A 20,854-nucleotide genomic window follows, 5' to 3' on the forward strand; every position below is an offset into this window, starting at 1 on the left:
TTTATCTTAAGGTTTTTAAATACAGTTATTACACAATCAATTTTGTATCCTATATTTTTCTTCTTTATATTTTATATCTGTCTGCACACATTTTTACATGTAGAATCCCCTGTTTGTTTCAGAGAGGGCTTTAAAAACATTGAATTGTTTTACTTATTGTGAAAATCATTTTTAATTTAAAAGAAAAACTAGTGTTCTATATTAGAGTTTTTACATCTTTATAGGTATTATTCAAATTTGAAATTACTTAATGCCATTAGGTAAACAAGCCTATGTTTTGAACATGCCCCTTGTAATATTTCTCCTATTTAGTTATGCATTTTATATAGAAAAAAACAAGTACACTTTAGTTATTTTTAATAGGATATAAGAGTATTATTTCCTGGATAACAGTTTTCATTGACTAGTACCCTATTTGATGTGGCTGATAGTGTTAAAACATTAAAAAAAAATTTATAGTTGATGTTATTTAGAAAGCAATGATATATATGTGGGGAAGAGATTTTCACTAAATAGGCTCACCAGTTATTTTTAAAAATAGGATTATGAGGGCAGGAACCATAAAAGGTCATCTGAACTAATTATCTGACTTGAGGCAGATCTTCAAACATCTTTTTAGTGATGAACCTGAAACCAGCCAGCAAGAAGGAGGTGGTTATAATTTGCAAAGAATGTTAATCTGGGTTGGTCAAATTGTTTAACTTAGACAAACTTCACTCTTTGATTTATAAAAAGGTTTTTATACTAGCTATGTCATTAAAACATTTTTTTTAATGTTTGTTTATTTTTGATTGAGAGAGGGAGAGCACTAGTGGGAGAGGACAGAGAGAGAGGGAGACACAGAGTCCAAAGCAGGCTCCAGGCTCTGAATTGACAGCACAGAGCCTGACGCGGGGCTTGAACTCAGGAACCCTGAGATCATGACCTGAGCTGAAGTCGGGCGCTCAACTGACTGAGCTACCCAGGTGCCCCGATACCAGATATGTCATTTTGAGTTATTTTTCTGTCTCAGGACATCTGAGGGATATAACATTTTGTCAGCACCAGTATCTTCCAGTGACAAATATTTTCAAAGGAAGAGAAGCAGGGATGGCCTTGTTCTTTTCATCCACCTCTCCTCCCAAGCTGAGAATCATTGACTTTTTTCTATATATAAAATTATATAATATTTTAAAATATTTGAGTGCCTAGTATGTACCAGACACCGGACGAGATGATTTGGAAAACATCAAAAAATACCCTTCTGGAGCATGTAGGTTAGTTGGAGAGGTAAGATACATACTTTATATTGAAATTTTACAGTATAGTCAGAAAATAATTTATGCTTTATGAGGATATATAGTAAAGGTGTTTGACTTCCAAGTCATATCATTTTGGTCTGGAGTTATCCTTGTTAAGAATTTGGGAGTATCATTTATGACCTAAAATTGATAGCCTGATGCTATGATGCATGCTTTAGAGTCTGAATGTCACTTTCCCCTCCTAAAATCAGCATGAGCAAAAAGGTTAAGAAGTTAGTATTTATGTGTTTGTTATTAGGGGAACTTAGCCTAGCCTTCTGTTTCCCATTGGAAATTAAAATTGTGTCAAACAGAAACTTCTTTGGTAAGCAGAGAATGATGTAACTACTGGACTCTAACCAAATAGATTCTTTGGAGATTTTGAAATGCATATATTAAAAGAAGTCATAATTACTGATTTTAACTTTAACTTTTTACTTTTTGTCAAAAGTATCTGAATAGATACTAAAATGATTAGCCTCACTAAAATCACAAAATCATGATCTTGACAAAGCATTAACATTTTATAGAGACACTTGATTGAGCAGTTTTTGTATACATTTAACTTCAAAGTAAACCTAGTTCAGTAATCTTGAGGAAAGTAATCCCACGAAGTCTAGAGGAGATGCAGCCAGAAACAGAGTGGAAAGGGGAGTGTGCTTTGGAAGCAGCCTGGACAAAAGAAGCAAAATTTCCATTAGTTAAGCCTGTGATCTTTAGAAATCTACTTGAAGTTTTCATCTGTAAAATGAGGGATTGGACCAAGTGACTTCTAAAAATAAAGCCCACAAAATTGCACGACTCCATGAATCTAAATTCCATGTAAGAACTCTGCAAGGAATGTGAATACTTATTTTCTGCCTATCTCTATGTTAATCTGAGTTTCTCCATTGCCTGCCTTCTCAGACTTCATTTTCTCTAAGTTCCCTCATCCATTCCCAGGTCTTAAGTTGTTACTTCATTGTTTTAATGATGCTCTCATTTCTTTTCCTCTGCAAACATGATTATCCAAATTTCTATCCAGTTTCTCTTTGCCTTGAAAGAATCTCAGACCCATATCTAATTTAGAGTCCTGGGGATTAAGATCTCTATTTTTTGCCTCCCGTAACATTTAATTCATCATCATGATGTAGGAGTGTATTTCCTCTCCTGCCAGTTTCTTCTTATTCCCTGTGCTGAGTTCTTGCTCAGCTGTACTCCTAGCACTGTTCCCTGGAAAATTCTCTTAATTTCCTTGCCTGTATTTTCTTTCAGTCTTGTCTGTCTAGGTCTGTTACGTCTAGAATGAAAGCTATCTGAAAACAGAGACTCTTATTCATCTTTGTGTCCCCATTGCCAAGCACGTGTTATAATTTAACTTACAAAACTCTGTAAAGATCCAAGATTGTAAAGATCCAAGTGTTTAAAAAAGTAATTTGGTGGCAATCCTTGTCTATGCACTGCTGTAATTGTGCACTTGGTGAAGGAGCCCATACAAGGAAGCCAGACGCTGACGGGCAGATGTCTCTTAGTTTTCTGAAATGTATTATCTGTTTGGTGATGACATAACCATCTGCTCTTTCTTCCTTGCTGGAGAATCTGGGAACCATTACTTCTCTGACCTGCCTGCATACATCTAGGTATTATGTATTCCTGATTTTACCCTGTGATAGCTTGGATATCCCTTTCTCTGTCTCTGTCGTTCTTACCTTAGGTCAGTCCGTAGACTTGCTTACACACATTGGGACAACCGTCTTCTAATTGTTCTCCCTCTAGTCTTGCCTTCACAGTCTAGTTTCCATGCTGTGGTCAGAGTGAGTTTTAAAAGCTCTGATATTTTACTCCAATGCTTTGATTCTGTTATTGGTTCTTATATTTCAAAATCAAGTTAAATATCTTAATGTTGTATGTGGCCCTAGAGGCATTGCCTGCTTTTCTATTCTTATGTCTCACCCACTTAACCTCTTTGTATCCCAGCCATGCTGATCTACTGGCAGTTGTATTGTTTCAGGCATTGTGTCTTATTTCCCAATCCACTTTTCCTTATTTTTTCCTTCAAGATTCATTAGAAATGTTTTAAAGGAAGCTTTGCCTAATTCTTTCAGCGTGGGTGGGTCAGGACCTTTCTGATACACTCATTGTGCCTACATCATTGTAGTTCACATTGTAATATGTGTGTTATCTCTAGTCGACTTCTGTTTCTTGAGGATAGGAATTATGTCTTATTTTTTGATCTGTTTATCCTAGTATTTAGCACAGTTGTTACACAGTTGACATTTTTCTTCTCCCCATTGTGAATGAATATGTGATTGCCAGAGAGTAATTTGTATCTCTGGATTCCCTGGTATCAAATGAGGTAAAGGAAGTCGGTCTCAGAGACTCACCGACTATGCTGCATTCTGTCATTACTGTGGAGCTCTGAGTACCTAATATATGTCAGGCATTGCTCTAAGCGCTTTACATGTATTGACCCTATTTAAATCTCCTAACATCCCTATTAGGTAAGTTCTCTTACTGTTATTTTATAGATGAAGAACCTAGGCACAGAAAGAAGTTAAGTAATTCACTTGATAATCACAGTAGCAGGGCCTGGATTCCACCAAGGCTATCTTGTTGGAGAGCCTGGGTTTTACCTATTTTACCAAACTCTGAGGGGTGAATTGGAGGATTTTGACATGGAGTGATTATGGGGAGTTCACCTGTGGAAGCATGAAAATGTGCACGTGTATCTACAGGTACTTTATTCTGTTGCCAGTTAAAAGGTCGGGGGAGGGGGAACCTTTATACCTCATAGGCTGTCAGTAAATCTTTGTAGAATGAATCTAAGAGTCTTTGATCATACAGTATACACTGCTAAAGTTGACCTCTGTGATTCATGAATTATCAAGAAGCCTTGACTTCCTTGTATTAATAATTTTCATGAAAATAATGGCATTTCATGAAAATAATAGTGAGCATGGGCCATGGCTATGGATGTGAGAAAACAAGAGTGTGTATGCCAGAGAATTCCAATCTGTTTATGGGAATGGTAGGGAAGACATGAGTCTTGAAAGGTATATCAGGCATGAGATTCTAAGAGCTTGACCTAAGTAGATGGGAAAAGAAAGAAAAGTAGAAATTTGAGGAAATGTTTATGAGGAAAAGTAAATACAGTCAGTATTAATTACATATAGAAGTTTTGAGAAAAAGGGATATCAGAAAACAATGACTTTGGGATTTCACGTTTGGACAAGAAAAGGCAATTGATCATTTTGTGGGGAAGAGGATTAGGAGATGATCTTTACATTTGAGGTGGTGATTATAGGGTATGTAATATGTATTTAGTGCTTTTTCTAATAACTGTAGAGCAGTCCTCCACTGGAGGTGATTTAGGGCCACAAGGGGACATTTGGTTGTGTTCGTAGACACTTTGGGGATGCTACTAAACATCCTGCGATGGGGAGTCCAGCCTCCCACAGCAGAGAAATACTCTGCTCAGAACATCAGTAGTACCAAGGCTGAGATATCGTGCTCTTGAGAATATGAGGTGGGTAGGATAGATTTTTGCCTTGACATTGTTCAAAGAAGTTCACATTTATAATTCCGTTTTGGTTTTCACCCTTACTCCTTTAGCGATTTATTAGAGCATTGAAAGACCTATCAGGAAATGATTTTATTTGTTCAGTTGAACAATCATGTATAAATGATGTACAATGTATCAAATATTTAGGTTGCAGAAATAGAGAAATCCAACACATGCGGTCTTTGCTGTCAAGGAGTTTCAGAGTTTAAACAAGGCGGTTGCTTAATAGGAAAACCAAAGCTGTTTAGACTGTTACTTTCAGCTTCATAGAGCCCGTGGAATATAAAGTTGTCATAGAATGACTGATTGAATGAACTTTGCACTCTTGTTTCCAAGCATGAACCTTTCAGTAGTATGTGGTGTTCAAGATCATTGATGGAAAGATTTTGGGTTGTGGTAAGATGATTCTGAGTGTTACTGTCAAGTAGGATTTTGCTTTATTAACTTCTAAGAAAAATCAAGAGCATCTCTGAAGAATAATGTAGAAAGAAGTTTTTAGTGTTTTAAAGTGTTTGTTTTAATATGTATGCTTTTCGCATAAACATGTTTAATTATAAAAATAATATAGTTATAGCATAGAAGTATATAAATTTTGAAAATTATTTTTTTTCTTAACACCACTTTCTAGGTGTAATCACTTTTAAAAAGTTCACTTCCATTCTTGTGGACTTTTTAATGCCTATAATATAGTGATACAGCATCTTTGCTATATAATATTGCAGTGCTTTTTCCACTTAATATGTAATGACTTCCTTTTCTTGCCTGTAGGTTTACTACTGTTATATCTGAAGTGAACTATTCCATTGTCTAGATGCTTCATGATTTGTTACCATTCCCTTATTGAAATCCATCCACGGTTTTTGTTCGTTTATTTTTTTGTTTGTTTCCCCTACAGGCAGCACCACACTAAACAGTCTTGTTCATATACTGTTGCACAGTGATGTTAATATTTCTGTGGAACACATTCCCAGAAGTATAACATACATAGCATTTTCATTTTATCGCATTTCTCCCCAGCAAAAGTTGAGCCAGGCTGTGCCCTTGCCACCAATGTCAGATAGCACTCTTTTCCCACTTTCCTTTGGCAACACTAAATGCTAATAAAAAAGGAGTACCCCTATCTTTTCCCCTGCCCCTCTCCCCCTGTGTCCCTTCTCTTCCACAACCTCCTTTTTTAGCCCTCCTTCCCCTTCATCCCCCTCCCATTCCTGTCTCCCCTTTGCTCTGCCACACCTTTCTTCCACGTGTGTAATTTGACCTGGGTTTGTTTGTTTGTTTGATCTTTTTCTTTCTGGGTTTTTTCTTACTGATTTGTAGGAGCTCTTTAAAAATTTTTTTTTAAGTTTTTTATTTTGACAGAGACAGAGGCAGTGTGAGCGGGGGAGGGCAGAGAGAGAGGGAGAGAGAATTCCCAGCAGGCTCTGCACCATCAGCACGGAGCCTGATGTGGGAATCAAATCCACAAATTCCCGAGATCATGACCTGAGCCGAAACCCAGAGTCAGACACTCAAAGTCAGACGCTTGGCCGACCGAGCCACCCAGGCGCCCCTGTAGGAGCTCTTTTAGTATATAGATTAACCCCTTGTATATATTTTCCCACATACTTTATGTTTGCGGTACCTTTAATCAGGGAGAAATTTAAACATTTTATATAAAATTTGTCAGACTACCTTGAAGATTGTAAATATATTTTTATATTTTTCTCCTTTGTGTTTATTTCCTTATCAATAAGGAATTTATACATGATATACCCTAGACCTAGGATAGAACCTTTCTCTCAAAGAAGTGGCCAATATTCTGTATACAGTATTGAATACCCCTGTTGATTTGAAGCATCACTTTGCATATACTGAATTTCTATGTATAACTGTATGTATATTCATATATATTTTCCATATACCTAATTCTTATTCTTTTTTCTTTTCAATTCTTATGTGTAACAAATATAAATACATCCTATTGGTTCATTTGCAGATGCCCTGTTCTAATTCATCAAGCTATTATACTCATTTTAATTTACTCCAGCTTTAAAGGAGGTCTTGACATCTCCTAGTTCGGGTCCCCTATTATTAGTTAAAAATTTTTTTGGTCATTCTCACATTTACTCTTCCAGATGAACTTCAACGTCAGTGTGGCATGTTTCTCCCCAAAATAGTCTCTTTGGACTTTTACTGCCAGATCATTCTTTCTGTTGTTGTGATGTCTTCTGGTAGCTTACTTGCATGACACTTACGCAAATTAATAAAATCAAACAAACAAAAAAAAATGAGCTCAAGCTAAAAGTAAGATACACTTTTGTATTACTGTCTGTCTGTGACTAGGCCCAGCCTTTTTCAGAATTTTTGCCTGGTTGTCCTTTAAATATGTTTTTTCTCATGTTATTTTTGCCTTCTCTTTCAGAGTCATGTCAAATCTCCTTTCATTTAAGTTTTTTCTAAATAGACGCATACTTTGAATTTTCTTATTGCTTCTATCCACCTTTATGATGATCTCTCAGCGTAGTATATACACTCTTTGAGAATAGTAACCACGTGATTCATATCTTTTTCTTTTAATCTAATTATGTCACAAGCCAAGGTTGTATAGTCTTTGACAAATCAACAGATTTGGACCTCAGTTTTCCTAAAGTAAAGTAGGTATAATTATTCCTACTTTACATGGTTGTTACAAAGCAGGAAGAGCTTATAAAGCACCTGCCAGGAGACCATACTGAAGTGCCTGTGGCAAGGGCCAACATGGCTCTCTAGAATGCAGAAACATTAGGAGGCTGCTATTAAGTGCAAGTCGTAGGTAGAGAGTAAAGTGAAGTTATTGTCCAAAGAAGAGGTGGAGGAAAACTTCAAAAACAAGAGACCATTTCATGTTTTCAAAATGTAAACCCTTAAGGGCTAATCGTTAAACTCTATTGAATACTTGTGGGCAGAGCACTGTGTCATGTGCTGTCGAGTATGTGAACATATGTGTAAGGCGGTTTCTACCCTCCAGGAACTAGTAGTCTAATACTGAGTGTGCTTTAAGACTGAAGAAATGAATCAGAGGTGGGTAAATCATGTGGATATGCAAGCTTAGGTTGTCATTAAATTCAGCAAGACAATGACAGCTGGGTGGTGCTAGGGAGATTGAGGTGTGGACCCTTTACAAAGGCATACACATTGAAAAAGAGCTTCAAGATGAGAGAGACCTAGGTCTCTCTCATCTTGAAGCTATTTAGATCTTAGCCAAGAATGGAAACAGTGGAGCCCTGGAGGAAGCAGCGCATCAAGGAGTAACTGCAGGGAAAAAGGAGGCTTTGCTTTAGGGCAGGAGCATGAGACCGGTGAGTTGGACAGGTAGGTTAAGATGATTAGGTATGGGTCCTGCCGCTGCAGGTGAAGTCCCTTAACTCCTTGTCTCTCTTCCTCATCTGATCAACTGGATAGCTGTTATTTCCATCCGAATGAAAAATCAAAATGGTGATCAATTCTCCTCCACCCTACTAGAGACTGAGCACTAGTCACTAACATGTGAATCTTCGAAATGCATATTTTTTTGGTAACCATGATTTGGTCGCTGGGTTTTACATGACTTGAGAAGAGGACAGTAATCATTTTCCTTTAGAATGGCACATTTTATCTTCATTTCTAGTGAGCTATTTGATTTAAAGATGGTGTTAGTGGGTTAGGAGTCATACACCTATGCAGAACTAGAAATCATTTAATTTATTTCATTGTGTGCAGATGGCCCCTCACTTACTGTGAATGGGTCTACTTAGATTTTTCAGTCTTAACAGTGGTGTTGAAGTGATGCACATTCAGTAGAAACCACATGTTGAGTTTTGATCTCTCACCAGGCAGTAATGTGGTGTGATCCTGTCTCACGATGGTAGGGCAGTGGCTATGAGCTGAAGCTTCCAATCAGTCACCTGATTGGGGGGGCAACAGCCAACGTGCTTACAACCATTCTGTACCCATACAGTCTGTTTTTACTTTCAATACAGTATTCAGTAAATTACATGAGATACTCAGTACTTTACTAAAAAGTAGGCTTTGTGTTAGATGATTTTTTTTTTTTCCACTGTAGGCTAATGTCAACGTTCTGAGCACATTTAAGATAGCTTAGGCTAAGCTATCGGGTTCTGTAGGTTAGTTGTATTAAGTACAGTTTCAGCTTATGATCTTTTCAGCTTGGGCTGGTTTATCAGGACATAGCCCCGTGGTAAATGGAGGAAGGTCTGTAGATAAGGAACGAGCTAGCTTGCTCAAGGGAGCTGCGTAAGCTGTAAGGTAGATAATAGCTGAATAGTGGCAGAGCAGGAACCAGAATCCTAGCTTCTTTTCTTTCTATGTAAGTATTCATTCCATGCTGACATTTTTTTGGACTTTCTAAAAATTTAATGCTGTTTTTTGAGGTTGTTATACAGTGAATGAATTTCTAGTTGGTTGGGGAGGATCAGAGAGCACAGTAAACATTTTCTGCTTCTCAGTGATGGATTTGAATACTCCTATCTCTTAGTGAGCCATAACTGGTTATTTCAGTTATTTGTTCACTTCTGACCTATTAGTAGGTTTTGTCTGCCATCAGCATGATGCAGATTATGAGGGGAACTTTGTAATGTGGTTGGATAAGTGGAAGTGTATCACAGTGCTGTTGACAACAGCTCAGTGGAAAATTTACTGAATGTATCTTTTTCTTTGACTGTGGATAACATCAAATTGAAATTAACATATTTCCAAAATAGCCCAAGACAAGTTTATTTCTCAAAGGTAAGGTTCTAGAGTTGGAATTATTAAACTCGTTGAAATAGCATGCAAAATTTTGTGTGTAATGTGCATTTTTCTGTCAAGTGTGTCCCATTGTTTTCACAAGTTTTTTTCAAAGGGTATGTAATATAAATAGGGGCGCCTGGGTGGCTTAGTCGGTTAAGCGTCCGACTTTCGCTTAGGTCATGATCTCGCGGTTCGTGGGTTCGAGCCCCGCGTCGGGCTCTGTGCTGACTGCCAGCTCGGAGCCTGGAGCCTATTTCAGAGTCTGTGTCTCCCTCTCTCTCTGACCATCCCCTGCTCACGCTCTCTCTCTCTCTCTCTCCTAGAAATAAATAAAAACATTAAAAAAAAAACAAAACAAAACAAAACAAAGGGTATGTAATATAAATAAAAAGATTTCAGAACTATTGGTTTAATGAGTGATATTCAAATCTATAATACTAGACTCATTTTCCTATTAAAAAAAGACTTTCACTTAAATGACTAAATTGTTTAAATACTACATCTTGGGTTTGATGTCTGATAGATAAGAATCACCAAAAATGAAAAGAATATATATTTATTGTATCCCCAGAAATATTATAGGAACATATTGTGATTTTTGTGCTTAAGACTTTCTATGCCATTTTATGACCCACCTATTTTTTTAAAAAAGTCAAAATTACAGTTTTTCATTGTACTAAATGTGCAAGTGGGGCCAACATTTTTTACATACAAACCAGCTGGAAGTTATTTAAATCTATTTTAATGGAAGTGGGGAAATTAGTCCTGTATAGCCTGGATTGAGACATTTCTGTGCTTTATGGGTCTTTTTCCCATTCATTTGACAGAGGCCAAAATTCACCATGCCTCTTTCTATGTCTTAGGGTCACCTTCCTACTTACACACACACCCCCACCATCCCCACCATCCCCACCATCATCGTCAGTGCTCTCGGTTTCCTCCTTTCTTATCCCTCTCTCATCTCTCATCTCTCATTCCTCTCTACTTTGCTATAATCTGGAACTGTGTTTTGTTTTTTGTTTTTTTTTTTCCCCATAAAAATCAAATGCCTCTGTAATCCACAATCTATTTTCCTAATGGTTTTCCCACTCCTTGCCTTTACTTCACGTATATTCTCTCAAACCTCAGGGTCTGGAATGTCAGCTTTGTTCCCTTTGCTGCCTTTTCCAACATCATTATTCCTTCATCCTTTTTTTTTCTTAAGTTTCTGCTCCTTTGGAATTCCTGTCTTTTGCCTAAGCCACCTGTTGGTTAGTCCTTACTGCACAACCTCATGGCCGCTTTTCCTTATTCCCTGAATACTAGCAGTTGGCTTACAATTTTTCTTCACCCTCAGCTCCCGATGATTACAGCTTACCTGTGCATCGCTGTGGAAAAACACCAGCAAATGCCACACCTGGACTTTGAGTTCATTGGCCACTTGACTTCCAGTGACTTTCACCTCACCAGCAATTCACTATAATCCAACTTCTCCAGAATCACATATTCACAGTCCTTATTCTGACCACAACCACTTAGTTGTGCTTCTCAAATCATGACCTTTTCTTGACATTTGGACCTCTCTCTTTTATTCCCAGTGTAGCAGTACTCTTCCTTTGAGATTTTATTTTTTTAATCCCACTTAGAATTCATGATTTATAATTTCAATAAGTCCCCCCAACCCCCCTTTTTGCCAATACCTTTAATTGCCTTGTTTCTCTGCTTTCTCTTTGTACCTGTTCGGTAGAAAGTTAACCCTGGATGAAGCAGTTAATGTCTTCTCTGTGTCTGTTCATAAATGGCTGGACATTGCTAGAAAAAGTCACAAAGAAAGGCAAATTGATTCCCCTATAAATTTATTATCACAGATTTTTAATTAATTAATTATTATTCTTTAAGTAGGCTTTGTGCCCAGTGAGGAGCCCATTGCAGGGCTTAAACTCATGACCCTGATGTCATAACGTAAGCTGAGATCAGGAGTCAGAAACTTTACTGGCTAAGCCATCCAGATGCTCCTCATAACTCCTTTTCTTTCTTTCTTTATTTTTAATACTCTTAAAAAAGTTTTTTTAATGTTTATTTTTGAGAGAGAGAGAGCATACAAGTTGGAGAGGGGCAGAGAAAGGGAGACACAGAATTCAAAGCAAGCTCTAGCTGTCAACACAGAACCCGACACGGGGCTTGAACTCCTGAGCTGTGAGATCATGACCTGAGCCGAAGTTAGATGCTCAACCAGCTGAGCCACCCAGGGCCTCCCCTCACAAATCTTTTTTTAAAAAGTTTTTATTTGAGTATAGTTGACCTATGATGTTACATTAGTTTCAGGTGTTATCACAAATCTTAAGTGTGCTTTCAGTACTATCCAACAATGCCCTTCCTGCAATGATTATTGAAAACTCTTTGTTTCAACAGTTTTTTTACTTTCCTCATTCACTCCCCATCTCACCAGGTAACTGGCTGCTTTGTTAAGGAGAGAAGAGAATTTAACCATTAGGGGTTTTCATCTTCCAGCTCCTTAACATACAAATCTGCCTCCTGTTACAATAAAAAGAGCCTTTCACCTATCTTAGCTTGAATTCTGCCTGTGCTTCATATCCCATCCCTTTCTGCCTTCTCAGAAATTCTAAAATATCTAAATATGGTCCTTTCTCTTCCTAATATTGCCAGCCAGTCCATCTCAAAAAAGTTTTATCTTTTGTCAGCTGACCCTTTTGCTACCATTCTACCATAACCCTCCCTTTCCAGCCAAACTTTTTACGAGTCATATTTTAAGTTGCATATATTCTTGTCTAAAACCCTTCGGGACCAGATTTGACTCAGAAATCAGAATTTTTCAGATTTAGAAAAATCTGTACTACCTGAGGTGGTAATAACCTCAGTGGGATGTGGGGCAGTACCCTGTAATCATCACCTTGTTTCTGACCTTGACATGTATGGCTTTTCACTTTAAGTGGGATAAATAAGGACTATAAATAGCTTCATGTCAATCCAGGTCAGGATTTTTTTAAGTTTATTTATTTATTTTTAGGGAGAGAGAAGAGCATGGGGGAGGAGCAGAAAGAGGGGGAGAGGGAATCCCAAGCAGACTCTGCACTGTCAGCACAGAGCCTGACTTGGGGCTCCAACTCAGGAACCATGAGATCATGCCCTGAAATGAAATTGAGAATCAGACACTTAAATGACAGAGCCACCCAGGTGTCCTGGGTCAAGTTTTGCTTCCAAATTAAAACAAAACAAAACTTTAATTTTTCAGAGCTTCTGGTTTTGGAATTACAGATAGATTGTGGACAGGTATTGCCGCCTCTGTTTTCTCATCTTCATTTTTTTTTTTTTAACCCATCCTGGCTTCTCTCACTTCTCTCAGATGGCTCTTGCTAATTCTACCAATGATCTTTTTCTGAAGAGATCATGTCACTAGTGAACGTCTTCAGTCCTCAGACTCAGGTGACTCCAGCTCCATCAAACACTCTTCCCTTGGCTTCCTCGACCACCTCCCCTCCCTGGCTCTTCCCTGTCACCCTTTTGCAGGCTCAGTGTTCTCTATCTTGTGATTAAAGGCTGGATTTCTTCCAAGGCTCTGTCCTAGGACCGCTTCTTTTCTCACTCTGTTCTCTCACTTGTGATCTCATTTATGTCTCTGCTTTCTACTAATTCTGTGCTAATGAATCACAAATAGATTCTCCAGCTGAGAACTCTGCTTGACCTTGACTTTTTACCTTCTCTTCTGTCTCTTTCCTCTTCTCCCTACTTACTTACATCATTTTGGTGGTCACTAATTCTGTTAGAACAAATATTACGATGTTTGGCATGGTCTAAAGGCTCTGCATGGCCCGGCCACTGTCCCTGCTTCAGCTCCATTTAACTCTGCTCCTTTTCCCTTCTGCTTTTACTTCCTCTGAGGTTCTATGCTGCCTCCCACAATGCAGTCACTGTACAAGTTACCCTCTCTGTTCACAGTGCTCTTCCTTCGGGGTAGGTCATTCCTACTCATTTTTGCATCACTGCTCAACTCGTAACTTTCTTGTGGAGGCTGTCTAATTTGTGTGCTCTATCACCAAATCTTATGACACTATGTATGCTTATAACACTAATAATTTTATTTTTGGTCAGTTAGTGTACTTTCTCCACTAGATGTGAGCTCTTTCAGCACAAGGATTATGTCAGCTTTTGTTCACCATCATATTTCCAGCATGGTGCTTGACGTCTAAGCAAATAACAAATGTTTTATATGCATTCTATACATTAATTTATTTCTGATTTTAAAAGTAGTTTATGTATATACATTTAGCATGTGCAGTTTCTGCAGTTTTAAGTGGACCCAATCCTGATGGTAGTATTACTAAAAATTATAAAGATACACTGTAAAGAATTCCATGAATTACCTATATATTTTTTAAAGGATCAAATGCATAAAAGCCTTATTTTGATCTAATTCATAATTAATTTTGTTCTTCATTCTTTCTCTATTGATCTCTTCCTCCATATTCTTGACAGAGATCAAATATCTTACTAAGCTTAGTATTGTGCCCACGTGAAATATATGCAGGGTCCTGCACAACCCAGCAGACTCTTATCTTGCTCATCAGTTTATAGGTATCACGGGATTAAAAATAGCTTAGCCATCTGCTAACTGACCAGACAATTTTAGTAGTGTGAAAGGGCGTGGTAGGAGAGAGTGGTCTAGGGTCTAGGTGTTCTGTCAGAGCAAAGCTCCGTGCAGAAACCACCTTGTGACCTCTTAATACTGAAACTTAAGAGTCACTTCAAAATTAGGAAGAGATTTGGTGGAAGTTAAGCATAGCATAGTCCCAGTGGTAGGGGATTTCCCAGAAAGTAGGGTGACAAAAGCATTTCAGCATTTTAATGTTCCACCAAATTATTTCAGAGAAAAGAACCTGTGTAAAGATATAGATTACATAAAACTTAACTACCATGTGATATATTTATATAATATGTAATGTGCAACATATATAGAAATCAACTTTAATTAATTAGCCTTGTGCATTTTACTCTTTAATTAGGAAAATCAGTAGATTCCCAGTCATCTCGAAGTGAATCTGAAATTGTGCCAAAAGTTGCTAAAATGACTGTGTCCGGAAAGAAGCAAACTATGGGATTTGAAGTGCCTGGGTAAGCCTGTACCCCTCCTGCACCTTTCTTCTTGAAATTGGTACTGTCTTCTATTCGACTGTAAGAAAGGGAACTATTTTAATTTTGTGTGATGTGTCATTAACATTGAAGTATCATGGGTCCTCAGAATGGCATGGTGCAAAGAAAAGGGGCTGATTCTAAATTATGTAGATTACTTAATCTCTCTCGTTGTCAGTGTCCTCATGTAAACCAAATTTTTAGCTACTTTAACATAAACATATTTTGTGAAATCTAGCACTGAGATAGGAAATCCTTAGGCCACTAGATGGCGTAGGTAAGCAGTGTTTGGGAATTAAATATGGTGGGTGAATCGTAGAATCATTATTTTAAAAAGGTTTTCTGACTATGATCTTTAAACTCTTTTAGATTTTCAAGTTGAATAAAATGGACCACTAGAACAAGGGCATAAAATATGAAATGTAACATACCTAGAATTTCAAATCTAGTGAGAAATGATAAATCCTATATTAGTGGTACTCATTTGTTCTTATCACAGTCTCTTGTTTTGTAAACAAGGGAAGTTGGTTGTCTGAGACTTAACAGCACAGTTTAAAAACATTAACTTTAGACCTCTTTAAAACTTTTTAAAATCTGTTACTTATATATTATGTCTGTTTCGTCTGCCATTTAGATAAGAATCACTGTTATCAAATGTAAGCAAAAAATAGAAGATTTTTTAAAAAATTTCAACATAAACTAAGCAGCTTCAATATTTCTCCCTTACAACATTCTTCTATCTAAATTAATGGAAGTTTCATGAGTCTCGGTTGTGAAGAATCTTAAAGATCACTTAGTTCAGTTTTTTGGTTTTAAAAAATCAACACTTTATTCACTGTTCACTGTATAATAAATTCATGAATTTATTCTAGTTCACTGAAAGGAAGAACTCCATATCCAGGACACTGGATAAATGAAAAAGTTATGTTTTAATTTGGGTAACTTCAGCCACTTAAAATAATTTTAAATCCTCACTTAGTTACCAAAATCTTAATGTATGTCTTTTCTCTCTGAATTGGAGTTGGGTTGTCGGAATCATAAATTTCTTTTTTATCCTTATATCCTGGGAACATTTAATCGTATTATTTTCATTGAGAGAAGAAGGAAAATAGAATATGCAATTCTTAGTCTAAGGATTTAATAATCTTAATGCAAAATGTTTTGGAAGTCTTAGAAAGCAACATGTAAATAAGCCCAAATTCACATTCGAAGTAAATCCATAGTTATCTATGGGAATAATTAGAAAAAATAATGGATAATGAATGATCAAGAGAAAAATAGTAAATTACAAGTAAATAATTCTTGACAACCCAACTGTACTACTTTACAAGTGGGATGCAAGCCTTTCAGAATCTTACAAGACTATATGCTTCATGAGGGCAGGGCTATTGATGTTCATCATCTTATTTCTTTCATAGAATTATTGTTTAAATATTTATTCATCAGAATCTTTGGGGAAAAACATTTTATTTTAAAAATAGACTGGAAAATATGTAAAGGTGATAAAACAGCCAGTGAGTCAATATTTTGATATAAGCTCTGTAAGAAACATTAGCAGAACATGAAAGGTCTGTAGGTACAGAGCAGTTTACTCAGAAATATGTAATGTTGCTCAAGGACCAAGCTATATTTATGTCAAATACTTATATAGGACATTTTAGGGATAATACTTAGACTCTTATTCTGATTTGGTCTTGAGAAAATACAGAAAAAAGTTAACAAAACACTTCTGGGTCAAGATTTCAGCAGCATAAATATCTACATAGTGTGATTCTAGTGGCAGCTTGTAAAAAAAATAAAAACGGTAACACATTGCTTAGAAGAAAGTGAAATAGCAACCTTTTTCTTCACTAATATTAAAGATGGTAAATACCTCTTTAGACAAAACTTATTTAAGTATGAATGATTTGAAACTTGCATAGAGAACACATACCCTTAAATCGAAATTAATAACCTCCCAGTCTCATTTAAATAACTCAAAAAGAAAGAAAGCCTCTAGATTCATATAGAAATATTCCCACTTTTGGAAAGAGAGTTTAGGGGGAAAAAAACAGAGTAATCATTTTTTAATAATAAATAATTATTATTTACAAAATTAAGTCAGAAAGCACCTGAAAAAAACATTCAACCAGCTTACTCTTTCTTTCATGTCAGTCAGTAGTTACAGCCCTGTACCCAAATTAGTCATTTAAAAAAATATATTCGTTTATTTTTGAGAGAAAGAGAGCAAGCAGGGGAGAGGCAGAGAGAAGGAGAGAGAGAGAATATCCCAAGCAAGCTCTGTGCTGACAGCGGGGCTCAGTTCCCGTCAACTGTGAGATCATGACCTGAGCCAAGATCAAGAGTTAGACGCATAACCGACTGAGCTATCCAGGTACCACCCATAATGGTCATTTTTAGGCCTCATCTTAGAGATTTTTCAAAACCTTAAAAAGACTGACTTTTCCTTCATAATAATAAACCTTCAGAAGGTTTTCCTGAGCACAGACTTACCTGGGATGCTTTTCTAATCATTTTGGTCACTTCCTTCTAACACTATATGATTCGGTCACCTGATTTACATTTTACCTAGGATTTACTTGAAAGGGAATGTTTTTGTGAAACCAAGAGAAAAGCAAACCTTTCATGCTACTGAACTGTAAAGGAAATGTTGAAGTCAGAACATGTTTTGTGAAGCTCTTGCTGTGCTGGGCCCACTGAGCTCTGCCAGGCATAGCCATTCCTCTCGGATCTCTTCTCCGTACAGGAGGTAATGTAAGCTTCCCTTTGAAGGAAAGCTTCAGTAACTACAGAGGTTTGAAACCAGAAATTGTGATTTCTCTCAGGTCTGATCAGAACCAGAATCCATGTCTAGTTACCTTTGATTGAACACTTTTAGTCTAATTTGTAGGGTTGGTTTTTTTTTTTTTTTTTTTTTTTTTTCACAACTTGTCTAAATGCACACTTGTCATGTTTTGGTTTCAGAAGCTGTGGTCATTCATATGTTTGCAAATTATAGTCTAAGATTTCCCTTAATTTAGCCTGTTGGAATCCTTTAAAAGAACTGGACTTTTTTCCACAAACTTAAACTTTTTCCCTGTGGTTCAAGATAAAGCTAATCTTTCTAAGCAGTGTTAACAAATGAACACCAGAATTGTTAGTAGAGATTTCAAAAGCAAGAGAAAGTAGGAGTGAATGTGAGGTTTTTAGTGAAGTTGCAAGTATAACTAATGTGATTCTTTCCTGAGGCCTAGGGTGAAAGGTCAGTGTTGAGCATATACAAGTGCCCTGAGAAGGAAAAATGAGTCTTTTTTGTCACAGTGTGCAAGAAGAAAATAGATTTACTACTCTTACATAAACTGCTATCTGTATATAATTTTTTGCCAGTTCCAAATTGAGTTGGATAGAATTGGTTTCATTTTTAGTAACTTGCAAGTTAACTTGTTCTTTGTCCTAATTATTTTTATCTATGTCATTGAAAGGAATGTTAAGTAGATCATAGTTTGGTTGATTAGATCACATTGCTTCTAGATAAACATGGCATAGTGCTGTAGATAATGATCCAAGAGCTAATGAACTAAGGTCAGTGTTTACTTGTGAAGGCATCCTCATTATCAAAGGGAGAATAAGTTATGCTAGGAGGCTTTGTTTCTACCTTATGTTTTTGAGTCCCTCACTAGATTGTAACCTTTTGTGATTAGTAGATCAATTTCTTTTTTTTTTAATTTATTTCTAGGAGAGAGAGAGAGAGAGACAGCGTGAGCAGGGGAGGGTCAGAGAGAGAGGGAGTCACAGACTGAAACAGGCTCCAGGCTCTGAGCTGGCAGTCAGCACAGAGCCTGACGCGGGGCTCGAACCCACGAACCGCGAGATCATGACCTAAGCGAAAGCCGGATGCTTAACCGACTAAGCCACCCAGGCACCCTAGTAGATCAATTTCTCATCTGCATCTTCTTTTTCTTTTCAACGTCAATGCCGAGTATGAGTTGTAGATTTTAGAAAATCAGGAATCTGTTGAATTAATGAATTAAAAACTTCTTTGCTGAAGAGATTAAGAAAATGTAGACATTCAGAGCCATCTCCTTTAAGGATAGTATTTGATCAAAACATATGGTCTCTGTCCTTTTGGAAGAATGAGTTAGGGATAAACCTTTTTTTTATTAATACTACTATATCTCTAGGAACACATTTGGTGCCAAGTTTTACAAAATATCTCCTTTATGCCATCTGTTTTGGTAGGATTATATGGTTAAGGCTGTGTGCTGGAATTCAGTTATTTTACAGGATATTTTCTTCTTTTCTCAGTTTTTGGTAGACCCTTTTTCTCCTGGGACCTTCCAGGTCTGTATTTGTGTGGTTTGGGTCTAGCTACTTATCATTTCCACCTTCATTGATTGTCCACTTAGCAGAGATCATTTTTGGTCTCCAAGGGTAAGGAATAAGAACAGCTTCTCTGCCCTTCTGACATTTTAGGATGTCAGTTGAGTTGGTTTAAACACTTTTTTTCTATCTCTGCTTTCTGTAGAGTAACTGAAGAAAATGGTCATAGTTTCCACACACCTCAAAAAGGACATCTTAGTGAAGAAACCAGCATTGCTTCTTCTGATGTTCTTGACACTGTTTCTAAATCAGTTCTTCCATCCCACACCATTCAAACATCAGAAGAGCAGAGTTCAGCACCAACACCAGTGAAAAAGGCTGGCAAGCTGAGGCAGCAAATAGACGTGAAGGCGGAACTGGAGAAGCGGCAAGGAGGGAAGCAGCTCCTCAACTTGGTAGTCATTGGTAATGCCCTTTGCTCCTCTGGGCGGTCGGTCACCTGTGCTTTGGCCCAGCAGCTGTCTGGTGGCAGCGTGCAGACTCACTCCCTGGCTGAGTTTCTGTATGGATGTCACTGGACATAAGCAGGGAGGCATTGCATCGTAATGCTTGCTTGTCACCCCAGGTGACATTATGCCAAATTACCAAGGAGGTCATTAGACTTGCTTGTGGCATTTTCATTTTGTGAACGTTTTGAACATGGCATGTCTTATTGATAGTTTTAATTTCCAAAGTCAAGGAAACTCCCCCCTTCTCTAAAGAGATGCTCTTTCTCCCCTCTCCATTTATTTTAACTATCATTTGATAAAAATTGGTACTTACAACTCTAAACACACTCATGAACATATTACATATGGATACATATGGATACATACATACATACATATGTATGTAAAGATACATACATAGGATTACATATTCATGCAATGCCTCTATGTGAACAACATCTGGAAAATGTACCTAGTATTAATCCTGAATCAATTTTCCTTAGGTCATGTTGATGCTGGGAAAAGTACTCTGATGGGCCATATGCTTTATCTTCTGGGTAATGTAAACAAAAGAACTATGCATAAATATGAACAGGAGTCTAAAAAGGCTGGCAAAGCTTCGTTTGCATATGCATGGGTCTTGGATGAGACTGGCGAAGAAAGGGAAAGGTAGTCACTATATTTCAAAATTTTCAGTTTGAAATGATATATATAATCTTTTAAATAAGTATGCAATATGTGTTGAATATGTGTGAAACAGACCATGAAATATTTTAGAAACTCTTTTAGTTATCAGGGAAGTATTTTTATGATAGCTTTCATCGTATCTATATACATTTCCTACTCTTCCAAATTCTATGAGAATAGTTTAAGAGAATGTTTATCAAAGAATTTAAAAAACAAACACAGAAAAATTCAGTAAAAACTCTTAGCTAATTACTCTGTGAGAGAAGTTTCAGTTGTCACTTCCCTCAGTGTATGTCACATTGACTTGATTTTGAATTAAAATTGTGAATAAGACTTTTAATTTTATATCAGGTGACTTTAAGGAAAGATAACTTTTTGTAGTACACTGTCTTCTGTCTTGAATTAAAATGACCCTAAATTTAAATTACTGGACTCAATTCATCTTTATACTTTCTATGTTTTTATGAGATAGAGTTAACAAACAAGTAATTAAACCTATCTCCTTCTATATAGGTCTAATCTAGTCAGTTACTCCTATATTTGTTACTGTGCTCAATGCTAATTCTACAGGAGATGGAGGTACTCATAGACCTCTGGTCAGAGTACTTCTTTGAGCAAGTCTTTTTAGAGTAGTGATATTTATCAGGTTACAGCTGCCAGGGATGAAAGGGCACAATGGCACCTTT

General features: G+C 37.0%; 1 protein-coding gene across 3 annotated transcripts in view; it reads left to right on the top strand.

The window, feature by feature from the left end:
- Positions 1–20,854, top strand: part of HBS1L (HBS1 like translational GTPase) — an 86,453-nt gene that overhangs the window by 36,701 nt on the left and 28,898 nt on the right. For 2 of the 3 annotated variants that reach the window (XM_039242057.1, XM_039242058.1), the window contains 3 exons: positions 14,568–14,676; positions 19,199–19,458; positions 19,985–20,150. In XM_039242057.1, the coding sequence (XP_039097988.1) occupies positions 14,568–14,676; positions 19,199–19,458; positions 19,985–20,150 (535 nt within the window). Of the gene's footprint in view, positions 1–14,567; positions 14,677–19,198; positions 19,459–19,984; positions 20,151–20,854 lie in introns of those variants that run through there. The other variant, XR_005530194.1, reaches the window with a different exon arrangement.

The sequence above is a fragment of the Hyaena hyaena genome, unplaced genomic scaffold (assembly GCF_003009895.1).
Source record: "Hyaena hyaena isolate Hyena2069 unplaced genomic scaffold, ASM300989v1 scaffold_204, whole genome shotgun sequence".
NCBI classification, from domain to species: Eukaryota; Metazoa; Chordata; class Mammalia; order Carnivora; family Hyaenidae; genus Hyaena; species Hyaena hyaena.